At 45.4% G+C, this 14,377-nt stretch overlaps 2 protein-coding genes across 5 annotated transcripts in view; both read right to left on the bottom strand.

Annotated features, from left to right (window-relative positions):
- Mpc1 (mitochondrial pyruvate carrier 1) overlaps positions 1–14,377 on the bottom strand; it is a 506,120-nt gene that overhangs the window by 334,148 nt on the left and 157,595 nt on the right. The window lies entirely within an intron of this gene.
- Rps6ka2 (ribosomal protein S6 kinase A2) overlaps positions 1–14,377 on the bottom strand; it is a 370,448-nt gene that overhangs the window by 278,469 nt on the left and 77,602 nt on the right. The window contains exon 1 of one of the 4 annotated variants that reach the window (XM_063233076.1): positions 10,681–10,869. The exons of the other annotated variants lie outside the window; for them this stretch is intronic. Within the exon in view, the coding sequence (XP_063089146.1) occupies positions 10,681–10,728 (48 nt within the window). The 5' untranslated portion in view covers positions 10,729–10,869. Of the gene's footprint in view, positions 1–10,680; positions 10,870–14,377 lie in introns of those variants that run through there. 4 annotated transcript variants of the gene reach the window in all.

The following is a 14,377-nucleotide window of genomic DNA, read 5'->3' as shown; positions in this document are numbered from 1 at the left end:
TGGCTCTGTGCATGACAGTGTTCTACCCACCTCAGGGTCCTTAACCCATTTCCCATTTCCTCTGAGGATACTTGTAGGCCAGGCCTGCAGCCGAAAGGTTTACCCTGAGATAATAACTCCAAGATTTCAGTCTACACTTACTCTCAAAATTTGCCATGACATATTTTGCTTTATTATTTTTTCATCTTTCTAGTATGTTGATAGTCTTTGGAAACAAAAGACATCATTTCTTTTATAGTGTTCAGTTTTTAGTAGTGGCATTTCCATTTAGAAAATACAGTCATTCTTGATTGCTGAAAATTCAGTGAATGTTGTACTATTATTTTTCTAAATGGAAAATGGGTTAAGGATGCAAGGGCACACTCAGGGCCACTGGAACTTTTAGTGTGTCACTGTGAGAAATGATCTAGCAAGTGTGGAGGCTTCTGACCCACCATCCCCATGGTTGGTGACTCAGAAGACAGAGTGTGACTTAGAGAGGACACAGGTGTACAGCAGCCAGCAGTGGCTGCAGGGCCCCTGCAGCTCCCAGGCCTTCTGTCTCAGGCCCTGCAGTCAGAGCCAGCGTCCTTCTGGTGCCTTCTGTGGCTGCACACAGGTCTTTGCTGTCACCCACGTAACTGTCAGTCTCTGAGTACGCATGTTCAGCAACAAAACTGTCAACAGAAAGTGGCAGGCAGCACATTGGACAAGACCTTCCAGCTGTGTTCTTGCATCTAAACTCACCAGCCAGGGTCCCAAACTCTCCTTCAGAGGAACATTCTTTTCTTTTCTTTGTTTTTTTCTTCTTTTTCTTTTCTTGTTATTTCTTCTCCTCCTCCTCTTTCTTCTCCTTCTTCCTCTTCCTCTTCTTCCTTTCTTTTTGTAGCTTTGCAGTTTTGATGTTTTGCAGTATGAAGGATTGAACCCAGGGTCCTCACACTGAGCTACAGCCCAGTCCTTTTTGATTTTTAGAGTTGAGACAGTGTCTCTTTAAGTCACTAAGTTGCTCAGGCTGGACTCAAATTCATGACCTTCCTACCTCAGCCTTAAGAGGCTGGGATCACAGGTTGTATCACCACGTTGGTTCATTTCCCTTTTTAAATGTGAGGATGCAACAAAGCACCAGGGCCTGAGTCAGGAGCTTCTGAACATGTGTCTGGAGGGTGATGTGCAGGTACACACCCCTTCCCTACACCTCATCTTGTGCATCTCTCCATCTGCATCCATTGTAATGTCTTTTATGACAAACCAATAAATATGTTCCTCTGAGTTCTGTAAACCTCTTTAATAGAGCAAATTAATGGATCCCAAAAAGGGAGTTGTGACTGACTGCAAATCAAAGCTCCCTGCATATGCTCATCTATCCATGTGCTCTCTGAAACCCAAACAGTGTGACATTGGTTCTTTATGGAGCTTTTGTTACATGAACATGATGGATGAAATCATGACCACTGGTAATCAGCTGAACCTCAAGCCTTTGCCTCTCCTCCAAGTTTGGAGGGTTGGGCTGAGAGTCCCACCTGTCTCATCCAGCCTTGCTCTTTCCAGAGACCAGCCTCTCCCTTCAGAAATGCCCTGGAACCTCAGCCACCAGCCATCCCATCAGCATAGAAGACATCCTGGATATAAGGAACTCCTCGCTCTAGAGATCCCAAGAGATTTAAGAGTTGTATGTCAGGAAATTATGAAAAAGACAAAATACACATTTCAGTTTCATAGATACCAGTATCTGGGACACTGTCTGCCCACTTGATTTGGTGGAACAGTAATTGTAAAATGATCCATTTGGAAGACATCTATGAGGCTGCCTAATTCAGGCTTTTACATGCCAAAAATATTACATAGCCTAATTCACACGGGCACACACTGACACAAACCCACCTCTCATTATTTTGAGCAATGTAATCAATGGTGAACTGCCTCTCCATCATGTCTTGTATTGATGTGAGGATGGTCACTCATCACTGTCACACCAGCTCTCCTGACCTCACTCAGTAAGTCCAGACTAGAACTTCTCATTCTAAATGCAGACGTCCACAGGGAGGCCACAAGACCCTTCCTGCAGGTTCTGAAAGACTCACCACTCTGAAGCCATCTGTAAGAAGGAAACCTCTACTGCGGTCAGAGAGTGACAAACATCACGGTGGTAATGGGCAAAGGCATCGTGCAGAAGATTGCAGGTGGAGTGTCACCATGACCTGCAGATCTGGCTATAGCACAAGCCATCCCCAGAGATACATAGGAAGGAATCAGGGCCATTTTTCCAGGAGGAGAATGACTTCCTGGCACAGAAAGAGCAAGGTTCCTGTTACTTTTTTATTTACATTTTAACTTTAGAATAATAGGGAATACATTAGCTCTCAAAGAATAAAAGTAGTGACCAAAGGAGGCTAAGCTCCTCCTGTGAGGAGCCCCCAGACACAAGCCCTCTGCTTAAGGGAAGGCTCAGCAAGACCCTGGCCCATGAGGGGACACAAGTCTCTGGCTAGAGCTCATTCACACACCTACCAATACTGACAATTTCCCAAATGTGAGGAAACATTATACTTTGAAACATACTAACCAATTTTCTGCAGTGTTTCTGTGTGCCTCGCACCTGTATGATCTCCTAGTCCTTCCACACCACAGGAAGCAGTGTCTGGTCCCTGGCAGATGACCAGGTGGTCAGGACATATGTGAGGCAGCACTGAGTCTGGCCTCTCAAGCAGCCTCATCTTGGCCAACTGCATCCTTCTCGTGGTCGGTTGTGTCCCTGTATCACCTATGATTCCTCCCACTGCTCCCTGCTCTCACCCACGACCATGGGGCAGATGGAGTGGAAGCCAGCTGGAGAATGCAGTGACTATGCCAAGTGTCCCAGCGTACCCCACCCAGGGACAGGTCAGCTTTCTCTAGCACCAGCTTGGTGCCCACACATGGGACTCAACCCACTTCGGGTTTTTTCTCTGACTTGTGAAGTATGCAGTGCCTGATATTGGACATCTCTCTGAGTGGCCAATGCTGCTCCTGCCCCTTACTGACCCTCAGGGTCCAGTCCTCGTTCTCACTGACTGTCCATACCCCATCAGACCATATGCACACAAGTTAAGGACAAGCCCCTAACCCTACAATGGTCACCGCCTCCTGTGTCTTTCTTGTCTTCTCTTTCTTCCTCTTACCTCCTCCTTTCTCTTCTTTCCCTGGGCCCTTTTCTTCTCCTTTAGGTTTTCCTACTCCTCCTCTACTTACCCCTCCCTTCCTGTCCTCTTCCTCCTCCTCAGGCTCTGCCTTGGTATCACATGCCCTCTGTCCCTTGCTGTCTCTGTCTCTGTCTCTGTCTCAGTGCAAGCCCTGCATCCCCAGGACACCCAGAAGCCAGTGAAAGTGGCATCACAGCCTGGGGCAACACCAGTCCCCATCCTGTTCAGGAGGAAGATGGGGCTTTGCTCAAGGGATCCTGAGCTCCAGCTGAGAACTGGCCTCAAGTAACAGACATAAGAAATAACAGAAATTCACACCATTTCCCTTGGCATTTGTGTAAACTCCAGGCCAGAGCTGAGATTTGCAACCATATTCAAGGAGAAAAAACTCAGTGCCCTAGGGTAACACTTTATTTGCCTGGTACTGCTAGGGAAGGGTGCTGCTTGACTCCCTGAAAGTATAAAGCATTCCTCCACTATGGCTATTTATGCATGCCTAACACAGCAACCCCAGACCCTGAGCTATGCCTTGCGCCTGCGGACTGTGCTTACCTCCCACAAAACATGGCAACATCATATTCCAAAATCAGAAGGAGCCTCTTCTGATTTCATAGATGCTATTTCAAAGCTGCCTGGCTATGTACCACTCTGGCCAAGAGCACTCTGCAGGGCCTCACAAGCCAGGGAAGGTCACTAGTCCCATCTTCATATAACCACTTGTCACAGGGTGGATTTCCACTGATGCTGCTGGTGCAGTGAGTCTGTAGCAATAGAAGACTGAGCGTTGCCTGTCATCCCATGAGAGGTAAGAAGCACCGAGTGGGGCAGAAGGTGCAGGCTAACCTTTCTCAGCCTGTCTCAGGGACAGTCAAGTGCCCTAGCTCACCAAAAGGCAAGAGAAACATGACTATGTTAATCATCATTGGTGACAAAATATCAGAGAATGTCAATTTAAAGTAGGGAAAGTTTAATTTGGCTCACGGTTTAAGAGGTTTCAGTCCATGGCCAGAAGCTCCATTGTTTCTGGGCCTGTAGTGAGACAAAGCATTGTGGCAGAAAGGCATCACAGAGGAATGCTCCCCACCCTGTGGTAGCCAGGAGACAGAGAATGAGAAAGAGCCAAAGAGGGAAGAACTGGGGATAAGATTTACCTTTAAAGACAACCTGAGTGACCTGCACCTTCTGCCGGGACCCTATCTCCTAATAGCCTAATCACTTAACTCTGATGAATTTTGTGCCCTCACGATCTGGTCACCTTCCTAGGCTCCAGTGCATTGGTATTCAAGCCCTCAGTATGTGAGTCTTTGGGGGATACCTCATAGTTAAAGTATGCAGCGCTGTAATAATAACTGCAGCTCAGAGACAAGGCTGCACTCCCGCTGGACTGCTGTGGAAGTGATGTAACTTATGTGGATAGTATCAATAACACCTTTAAGCCTCAGTTCCATGTGTCCTTGATTTTCCATTTGTGAACCTTATAAATTCCCATTTTTGCTAAAGCCAGCTGCCTGCACTTTGCATCACTTGTACCTACTAATGCTAATACTCAACCATTTTAGGAGTTTAATGCAAAGTCACACAGACTCTGGATATCTAAAGAATGTCTTCATGGCTTTCAGGACTAAGGCCTATGCAGAGGAGTTAACCATGAAAGGCAGTCAGATTTCTGGTGACAGACCCAGAAAGAACACAGAGGGGGACAACATTAAAAATGTTCAACACAGTGACGATTATTCATCATTTTTTCCCGTCCTACCACAGGATAGTTAATCTATCTGGATATTTTTATTTTTAAAAATGATCAATGCCTCATGTAAGCTTATTAGAAGTTAACTAAAACCAATATTTGTTACTTTTAAAAGGCTTGATTTAAACTCCTTTCCCTATAAGAAACCTGTGATCTTCAGGCAGGGCCCAGCTCAGTAAAAAGGGCCACAGGCCACATCCCAACCGTACACACTACAGAAACTTGCCGCGGAGGGAAGCCCTGCTGAGCACAAGTCTCTGGACCACGGGAGAGGGGGACTGGCACAAAGACACCAAAAGAACCCTGAAATCAGGCTCAAAAACTGGGGCCACACTCAAGTGTAAAGAGACAACTTAGAATGAACTGCAAAATAACACTTGTGGTCAAAATACACAATGAATGTTTAAATTTTTAAAAATCTCTTAAAGCAAAAGACAGATTGCTGTTCACCTCCTTCAAAATACCCACCCACCCGCTTACTTCAGGTAAGCTTATCTCATCATTCTTTCCACTTTCTACAGCAGTTCTGTAAGTCCTCTTTTGTGAGTGTGTTAATGAGGTTTGGTCAACATGCGGGAATGCTGTGCTCAGTGCCATCCGTTGGAAAGGCTGAACCCTAAAACACTGGCTCTGTGCACATTCTGACTTTTCCCCAGAATCAAACTGTCCATGGAAAGTCAACGTTTTAAAATTATTCAGAACATCGAGGTAGCCACAACAGTGAGACCAAAGACTCTCACGGACTCTCACCAAAGACAGCTTCCAGAATTATGTCGGAAAGCGGCAGGAACAATGGGTTAAGTGTTTGAGTTGAGGAGGAGTATTTTGAGAAGGATTAATGTCAATGTGTCTTTTATTGTAATAATTTTTAAAAACTAAAACATTCACCATGTATTTATCATACCTTGCAAATCGAGAGGGGAGGGATCTTAGTTCATGCATTAGGTAGTAAAAATGTGGGGGTAGTTACTTCAAAAGGTAACATCAGAATATTAGTGGGCTATTAATTATTTAAATTGTTAGGGATGATAAACCCATAATGATGATTAAGGTTGTTACAGAAGAGGACAATTCTTGGTATTAGAGCACATTTATGGAAACCCTTCTGTTTTTAAAAGTAGAAAGACTGGCATGATCAGAGATAGTTGGCTTCTCTTGAGGCTAAATCAAGCATCCCAATCTGTGCCCCTGCCTCCATCCCCATGAGATCTTGTGTGATTATCCACCACTCACTCTCCATCTTTTGGGTAATTTCATGTTTGTTATTCATTTCTTGGCAGCATCTGGACCACAGAAATGACACTCTTGGGGATAATAGTGTCCTGATGCCTGCCCAGTTCTTAAGTCTTCTTCATTCTGCTGAGTGGAAAGGCACTTTGGATCTCACCTCCGTACCAAGCCCTGCTTGCTATGATGCTCTTCCACTTCTGCAAAGTGTGAGCACCTTGTTCTGTGGCTCGGTCACTTGGAAGGCAGAAGCAAGATGTCACTTCCCTGTAACTGGCAATGAGTCAAACTCTTCCTGCCCTGATTCTGCAGGCAGTGCCTCATTCACCAAGAGCAAAAGGCTGGCTGGTCTGCTAGGCATGAGCTATCAAGAGGGTCCACCTTTTCTCTTGTCCCGCTGTGGCCCAGATAGCACAAATCAAGACTCAGTAGCCGAGTGTGTTGGCACATGCCTGCAATTTCAGCACTCAAGAGGCTGAGGCACAAGTTCGAGGACAGCCTGGGCTACAGAATGAGTTCAAAGCCATCCTGAACTGCTATGTGAAACCCTGCTTCAAAGACAAACAAATAAGACTCAATAAATAAATGTTGCTGGAATGGAACAGAGATGCCGGCCCTAGTCACAGACTGTTCTCAATTGGCTCTGTCCACTTTGCACTAAACCCCCCACAAATAAAATTCTGTAAATTCCGAAAAGCAATCTCTGGTAAATATTCAGTAATATGCCTCAAAAATGCATCTGACATTGTTGGGAGTATTTTTCTTGTCTTATGTTCAACACAAATGTCCTGTCTTTGATAAAAGTCAACATCTGTTCATTGACCTAGTTATACATTCTTCCACAGTTGTCTCTAATATCACACCTTGTTTTAAAAGCAAACTCAGATGTGTTCAATAATAAAATACACAGCAGTGTGAAACTCCAGTCAGAGGGCAGATTTGCTACTGTCCTTGTGAAAACCGCTGCCTCAGTAAAATGCAGGGTGACTCTTGTTTAGATGGTGTTAATGTGGTGTCTCATAATAAACTCTTGTACTGTTGGTATGATATGGTCATTAATATCTGAGTCTAGGGAAATGTATTTAACTATCAGAGAGTAAAAACAAATGGGTGCCAGGAGCTATCAAGGTTTAACAGGAATGGGCAAAACCTTTGGCATCCCTTATATGAAGGCGCAAACTTATCTGCAATTTGGGGACAGATCTTTCCCAGATACAAGAAAGATGAGGGCCTACAGTTCTGGGAAGTGCCTGTGCTCATGCCTGGATTCTGTCTGGAATTCTTTCTTTTGCTCTCTCCCTCACCAACCTGCTCCCGAGTCCCAGCCATGGAGAGGAGACCTCAGCCTCCTCAAAAGCACAGAGATGCGCTGAGGCTCCCCACTTTGGGCAGGACACCAGCAGCAAGCCCCCTCTGGCAGGGATTCTAGGGTACCTGTCTCTGCATTTCCCACAACACAGCTATGGGGACAACAAAGCCACAAGATTGTCTTAAAAATTCAGTGTTTTGAAATACAGGTTTAATGATTACTTGGGAATGGCAGGCTGACAAATCAGGTGAGGACTGCTCACAGGTCCAGAAGGAGGGGACACAGCACTCTGTGCCATGCAGGGGTCACTGGGGAGTTGGGGAGCAATACAAGGAGAGAACACACAGGAGCCTTCTGTGTGGCCCACAAGGAGGAGCTGTGAGCCGAGCAGGCAGACACAGGGCTGACTGGTCTGCATGGCCTCCACAGGCTCCACTGCACAGAGGCCTCCCCAGCTGTCTGGGTTCCTGCTTGGGGTGATGGGTGCCCATATTATGACTGCTGCCTTGCTTAGGAAGGGATGGCTAGTTCTTATGCTTGTGGGAACAAGTTGACCCAGGGAGGGGTCACCCTCCAGTCAGCAAGGCCCCACATCAGAGCCTTGTTCTGTATAGATTATCAGGGTGCCTTCTTAGGTCCAGGCTGCTGGGCCAAACCCTCCCCTTGACCATTTTGCTGTGAAGGAGAGACCACAGAAATGAGTGTCCAGGGCCAGGCCCCATCCCTTAACCCCAGGTCATGCACCCTGGGAAGGGCACAGCAAGTCCCCAGGGCCTCAGTCTTTGTATCTGTAAAATGGAGAGAGTAGACCAGATGATTTCTAAGAGATCTTTCATTCCTCAAATTTTATAACCCCCTTCTCATAACTGCCAACCCAGAGAATCTGTATTCTTGTACCTGTCACAGGTCCAGAACACAAGGCCACTTAATTCCAACAACATTCCTGACTTCCACCGCTAGTGCTGTGGTGCTCTGTCTAAGGTAGCGTCACAGTTGCAGAGGGTCCAGTGGGTCCCTGTGATGTCAGGCCCCAGGGCACCATTTGTCCAAACCGCATAAGGCTGACTCCCTAGAGAAATCTTTCCCTGCTTTGTATTTTTGCCTTATCCCCTCAGCCTAAAATACAAAAGAAAAAAAGTCACTGAGAAATACCCTGCACTTAGCAGAGGGCTCCAGCCAAGGCCATTGTTCACATTTTTATAGCAGCCTCTCTGTGACGCCTCTGGCATGTTCTCCCAGGCATGGAAATAAAAACCGATGTGCTCACCTCAACAGGAGCAGCTGCTTGTTGGTTTTTGCTCATCTGTCCTGCTCTGTCCACATCCACTCCTGGGGAGGTGGACCAACCTCAGCCAGCTTTGGGTTCATTATTCTACTTCATGTCCTTCACCTCAACCCAGGCATTATTTTTTTAATCTCATACTGTGTTTGACTTTATTAACATCTTTGGGGGAAGGATGGATATTCAATAAAGAAATAATCCCATGGATACACTGTTCATTTAAATTGAGCAAAATCCACATGTGAAGCTGCCCATGAGGGCCTGGTTGGGGCCTGAGCGTGGGAGCTGGGCCCATGCTGCTGGATCTGTGTGTCCCATGGTGGCAGTGCCACTTACAACATGCAATCAAAAACGACAAATGTGGTCGTTAATGTTCCTCAGACACTCTCCTTCACTGCGAACACACGAAGCCCTGTTCTTTTGCCATCTTCCGAGGCAGTTCTGGAAATCCTCTTTTGTGAGTGTCTTTAGTCATGCTGTCATAGATGAGCTGACATCCTGAATCATTTCAAAATATTTAGATTTCATGATCACTTTGACTTTACAAAAAAGCCAGAAGACATACAGTACCAGATCCAGTATATGACAGATGAGGGCTCACATTTTTACGAACCTGCCTTTCTGGTGAATGGCTCTTGGCACCTGCCTTCAGCACATTTTTTAATCACATCTCATGAGTGGGGCACAGTAGATTTTGAGAGAGATTTAATGGCACTGTATCTTCTACTGTAATGCACTTTTAAAAACTTTTTCACTATGTATTTTGACTACCCTTGTTCTTCAGGGTATTTTTATCCCAAAAAGTAGATGGAAAAACTTTCATTCACCTTATATAATAAAAATATATATTTCAAAATGAAATATATATTTACCTTAAAACTTACTTTCATAGACAAAGATCTACAAGTATAAGAATATACACCACAAATCCGTATATACTCACTCAGAACTGTGTACCAGCATGGGAGGGTCAGAGCATTTCTTGTCCCACTAAAAAATGATGTGGACATAGAAACTCACAGATTTCCTCAAAAACATGTTAAAACTCATAAGTCACATCACCATGAGCGATTCAGTGATTTTTAAAAGCATATTTGGTACTTAGCCTTTTTGAACAGAAGCATGCAAATACAGTAGAGTTAAAAACACTTTCCCTGACATGCTCAAAAAATAGACTGTAGGCCATTCGTCACCACCTGGTTAGGATTGTAATCAGATGCATACTTAATACAGTTTGCTATAAATGTGTTTGGGTTATTTAACGTAAAATGGTCAAATTTGGGGCGTGCAGGGAATGGCATATTGGTGTTCATGGGTACAGAGCCTCATTCTGGGGTGATGAGATTCTGAGGGGCGATGGTGGCAATGGCCATGCAGCCATGGAGCTGTGATACATGACACTGAATTACATGCACAGAAATGGCTAAAGTGGTACATTTTATATAACATACTTTACTTCACTAATAAATTATTTTTTAAAAATCAAAAAATATTATTAATGGTAAATTCCTAGATCTTAATTGATTCTCCTCACCCAAAACTTTATCATTTAGTGACAGTTTAATAATATCACTTCTGTCATCTTTTCCTTCCATTGCTTCTAGAATTACAGAAAAATGACTGTAATTCTTGGGCTTCAATTGGGAAAATACTCTTGAGGATAACATTAAATCTGCCCGGGCTCTGACACACCCTCAAAAACAAGAGAAATTAGAAACCAGATAGAACTTTAATCAGAGACTCTGGTTGCTCTTTGCACTCACTTGTGACAGGCAACCTAGGCCACCTCCCCCTTACTGATACATGAGCTTTCACTCTGCCCTAGAAAACAACTTCTTATCTTTTTCTTTGTCCTCACTGACCAAGCTCTTGCATTACCGTAGTGATTCCCAGCAGTCACTAAAGATCATCCTGTGCCCCAGGAGCCCCTGTTCCAGCTGCATGCTCCCCTTACCTTTCTGAGAAATATTTTCTGCAGTGTCCTGTGGGGCAGCCTGATCATTGCTCACTGTTGGGGCTGGGGCTGGCTCCACTGGCCCTGCAGCCATCTGCCCACCCTGCAGCCACCTCTCCTTGAATCACTTGTCTCGGCACTGCGCCCCTGCACGTCACCAGGCAGCAGCGCTGGGCACATCTTCCTTCCCTCCCTCTCGCCCTCGTCTGAAGCCGCAGATACCACTCAGAGGAGGCTTCCACCTAGTAGGCAATAGCCAGGAGGCGACACGGAGCTCTGAGAACCCGGGGAATAAAGGGAGCCAGGGAGAAACCCTCCTCGAGGCTGGCAGAGCCTCTAAGTGCAGACTTATTTACGCTGCTCTGAATCTGAGCAGGCTTTAACACAACATCTGGTGGAGTCTGTCAGAGCTACAGCCTCACGTGGAACTAGTTAAATGTTAAACAACTGTCAAAAACACTGAGTGGCAGATTATGAGACTACCCCACCGAGCACCTGTCCAACTGTCGCAGGCCAGGATGACAGTCTGCTTTAGTGGCACGTGAAATGACACCTCCTTCTCCTTTTTCTGTGTTGTTTAAACTCACAGGAGGCAGCATTTGTAGGAGAAAGGTAAAAAATAGTGGTTGATTTGTTTTAGATGGATCAGTAACATGGTGATGAAGCAGAGATGATGGTATCCACTCACACAACCCCTTCCCTTCAGAGTCTCAAACACACAGACACATAGGTGCGTGCACATACAGGTGTCCTACAACAGGTCACAACACCAAGGAAAACGCCACTGACAGATGGCGCTAAATAGAATAGAGAAGCTGCCAGTGTCACATACATGTTACCTGTTTCTTCACCTGAGCCTAAGCAGTCTCTGTCCATCTTTAGTCTTGACGGCTCTCGTTGTTCCATCACAGGAAACTTAGAACAATTCTGGTTCTATTCCTTTCCCCTGAAATCTATCCACATTTTTCCCCTCTGAAAAATTGTCTGAACCCTGTTGCTGTTGGCCATCCACGCTCCTAAGGAGGAAGCACATTTTGGGAACATACAAGTAACACCTTCTCAGACCTGCTCACTACTTGGACGTGAAGCTCCCACTGAAGACATGGCCTTAACCTAGTCTGTGTCCCTCACAGTGGCCAGTGTGGTGGGATTAGGCACACTGTTGAAAGAGATGCAGAAGGACATATTGAAAAATACTCCAGGGTATTTCTTAGTGTTGAGGGGGAAATACAAAATACCTTCTGTAAGACATGGATGCTTGTGGCCCTTCATGAGGATTTGTTTTAATTATTTTACTATATAACATCCCAGGCTTGACTGAGACAAAAAGATTTTTACTGAATTTTTAGTGGTGCAAGTTAGGTAGTGTTGAAGTTCTGGAATTGCTTCAGGCCATGGGAAGACAAATGGAACTCCCCTCTCCCGCCACCCCCGCACTAACTCTGTAGCTCATTCAGGCCCTTGGGGAAGTGCTCAGCTCATGTGTGGACATGGTCACAGATTGGCTCCATCGGTGTTGCCTAGGAATGGTTATTTACTGGAAAGAGAATAGCGGGCTTATTCTGGTGTACAAACATGGTATTGTGCACACAAAATAAAATTAAAGGCTTCTTAAGAAATTGTTTGAACATTTGCCGCTAAGGGCATATATTAAAGAAGGAATCCTGAATTCTGCAAGAGCCGTCTCAGTAACAAAGCTAAACTCACCAAAGCTGTGCTGAACATCCAGGGTTAGGACTGATGCTGGGGTAGAGACCTTCTCCCTGGTCTGGATGTAGACTACGAGGTTGTTGAGCTCTATCCTGCTATTCCTGAGATGAGGATATTCCTGAGATGAGGAAGTTTGTGTGTTTGAGGAACACAAACTGCAGGAACATAAAAACAGCTCTACCAAGCGATCATCTTTCCTGTACCAGTTTGTTACAATCCTAGGGCACAGCCTGATTCCTGGCAACTCCTCTCCCACCTCTCAGCTCAAAGCTGAGTTAGTGAAAGAGAAGTGAACTGGATGAGAGAAATGGAGAGGCAGATCTGAATAATTGTGACCTAAAGTCATTAGTTTTTAATAATTGTATTTCCAGTTATCCTACATGCAATTTGATGCAAACTTCCACGAGAATTAAAAGGTAATTATCCAGGATGTAGTGCCTTTGTACATCCATTAGCAAAACAGATCAGGTCTTTGATCTCTGAATAAAGAGTAGCCATGTCAGGTTAGGGGCTTTACAACAGAAACCTTTATTCTTAATGGAATGTAATTGCAGGTGGTTATGTGTCTGCGGACCGGATGTTGTCATGGTGACTATAGCAAGCAAGTACCTTTTATTTTATGCCACAGGAGACCATCATAACAACCTTGGCCTATTCATCTCCAGCTATGTTTTTCAAAAAGTTATTTTAAAAAACAGCTCTCACTGTTTGTTGGTTACCACTGTAGAGGAATTGCTATTGTCATCTTCTGGGTATCCGATCCCAACAACAGAAGCAAAATGATCACACAGGACCAAGGAATAAACAACCACCACCACACCAGGAAGCATCTGCCCTGTGCTTCCATCAGCCATTGTGATCTCAGCCTGGAAACAGCATCACATGCCTTCCTCTGCTGCACCTAGAATTGCATTTCTATATGCAATAGGGCTATATGTCACAGTCCGCATGAACAATAACAGACGTCTGTCAAGGACAGCACCTGGGTTAGTGGTTTAGAGGAAGTAGGTCAGTGAGATCATGGGGCCTCCCCACTGGGAACAAGGATGGAAGTTGTCACCCCCATCCAGGCAATGAAGAGCTGCATCACTGGTGTCATGATGAAGTCAAGGAAGCAGAGTAGTGCCACTGGGGGAAGCTCTGAAGGAAAGTCTGGCATGGTGGAATCTCAGGGAATCCTGCTGACCTAGTGGGAAAGGCTGGCTGTGCTGAGGTTCTGCAAGTGGGGTTTAGCAGTCACCACAGTCTGTCCCATCCTGATTGTCATGCTTGTGTCTAGATGTCTCCCCATCGGTGAGGCTTTTCAGAAGTGGTTGGATCTAGAGTGTGTGGTGCTGGGATTAAGTCTGTGATGTTGAGATTAAGAGTATGTGATTACTAATTAGTACACTGGTTGGTCTGGCCTAGTACTGAGAGTGGGAAATGCCAAGACCCTCCCTAGGTGTGCTACTTGGGTGGGTAGACTGAATGGAATTCGAGGGACAGAAAGTAATTTGTGGCTGCTTGCTGTGTGCTTCCTCACAACTCTGCTGCCTTCCTGCCTTCTGCCTATCATGAGCTGTTTCTCCTCCTTTGATGCCACCCTGCCTTGAAGCCAGTTGATATGAACTGAAACCTCTTTAAACCGTGAACTAAATAAACCTTTTCATCCTTTAACTTTGAGTGTCAGGTACTTTGTTTCAGCAATGAGAAAATTAACTAAGATGTGAACTAAGATTGTGACATGAACCTTGAAGATAGATAACCTGGCTGGATAAAAGGCAGCTGAAGCCTGAGGCAGCAAAGAAAAAATGAGATCTGCCTCCCACGGCCCCTCTCTAACCCCTTGACACATGCACCCAACTGCGGTTACCTCCACATAGCACTTCTTAAAACATGACAATGGAGCTCTGGTCCTGGGCATCTACCAGCACACTGGATGAGTGTGTGTGTGTGTGTGTGTGTGCGTGCGTGCGTGCGTGCGTGCGTGCGTGTGTGTGTGTGTGTG

This window comes from Cavia porcellus, unplaced genomic scaffold, assembly GCF_034190915.1.
Source record: "Cavia porcellus strain 051 isolate PalLab524CR breed Dunkin Hartley unplaced genomic scaffold, mCavPor4.1 scaffold_22, whole genome shotgun sequence".
Lineage (NCBI taxonomy): Eukaryota > Metazoa > Chordata > Mammalia > Rodentia > Caviidae > Cavia > Cavia porcellus.
This window is presented reverse-complemented; position numbering and strand designations above follow the sequence as displayed.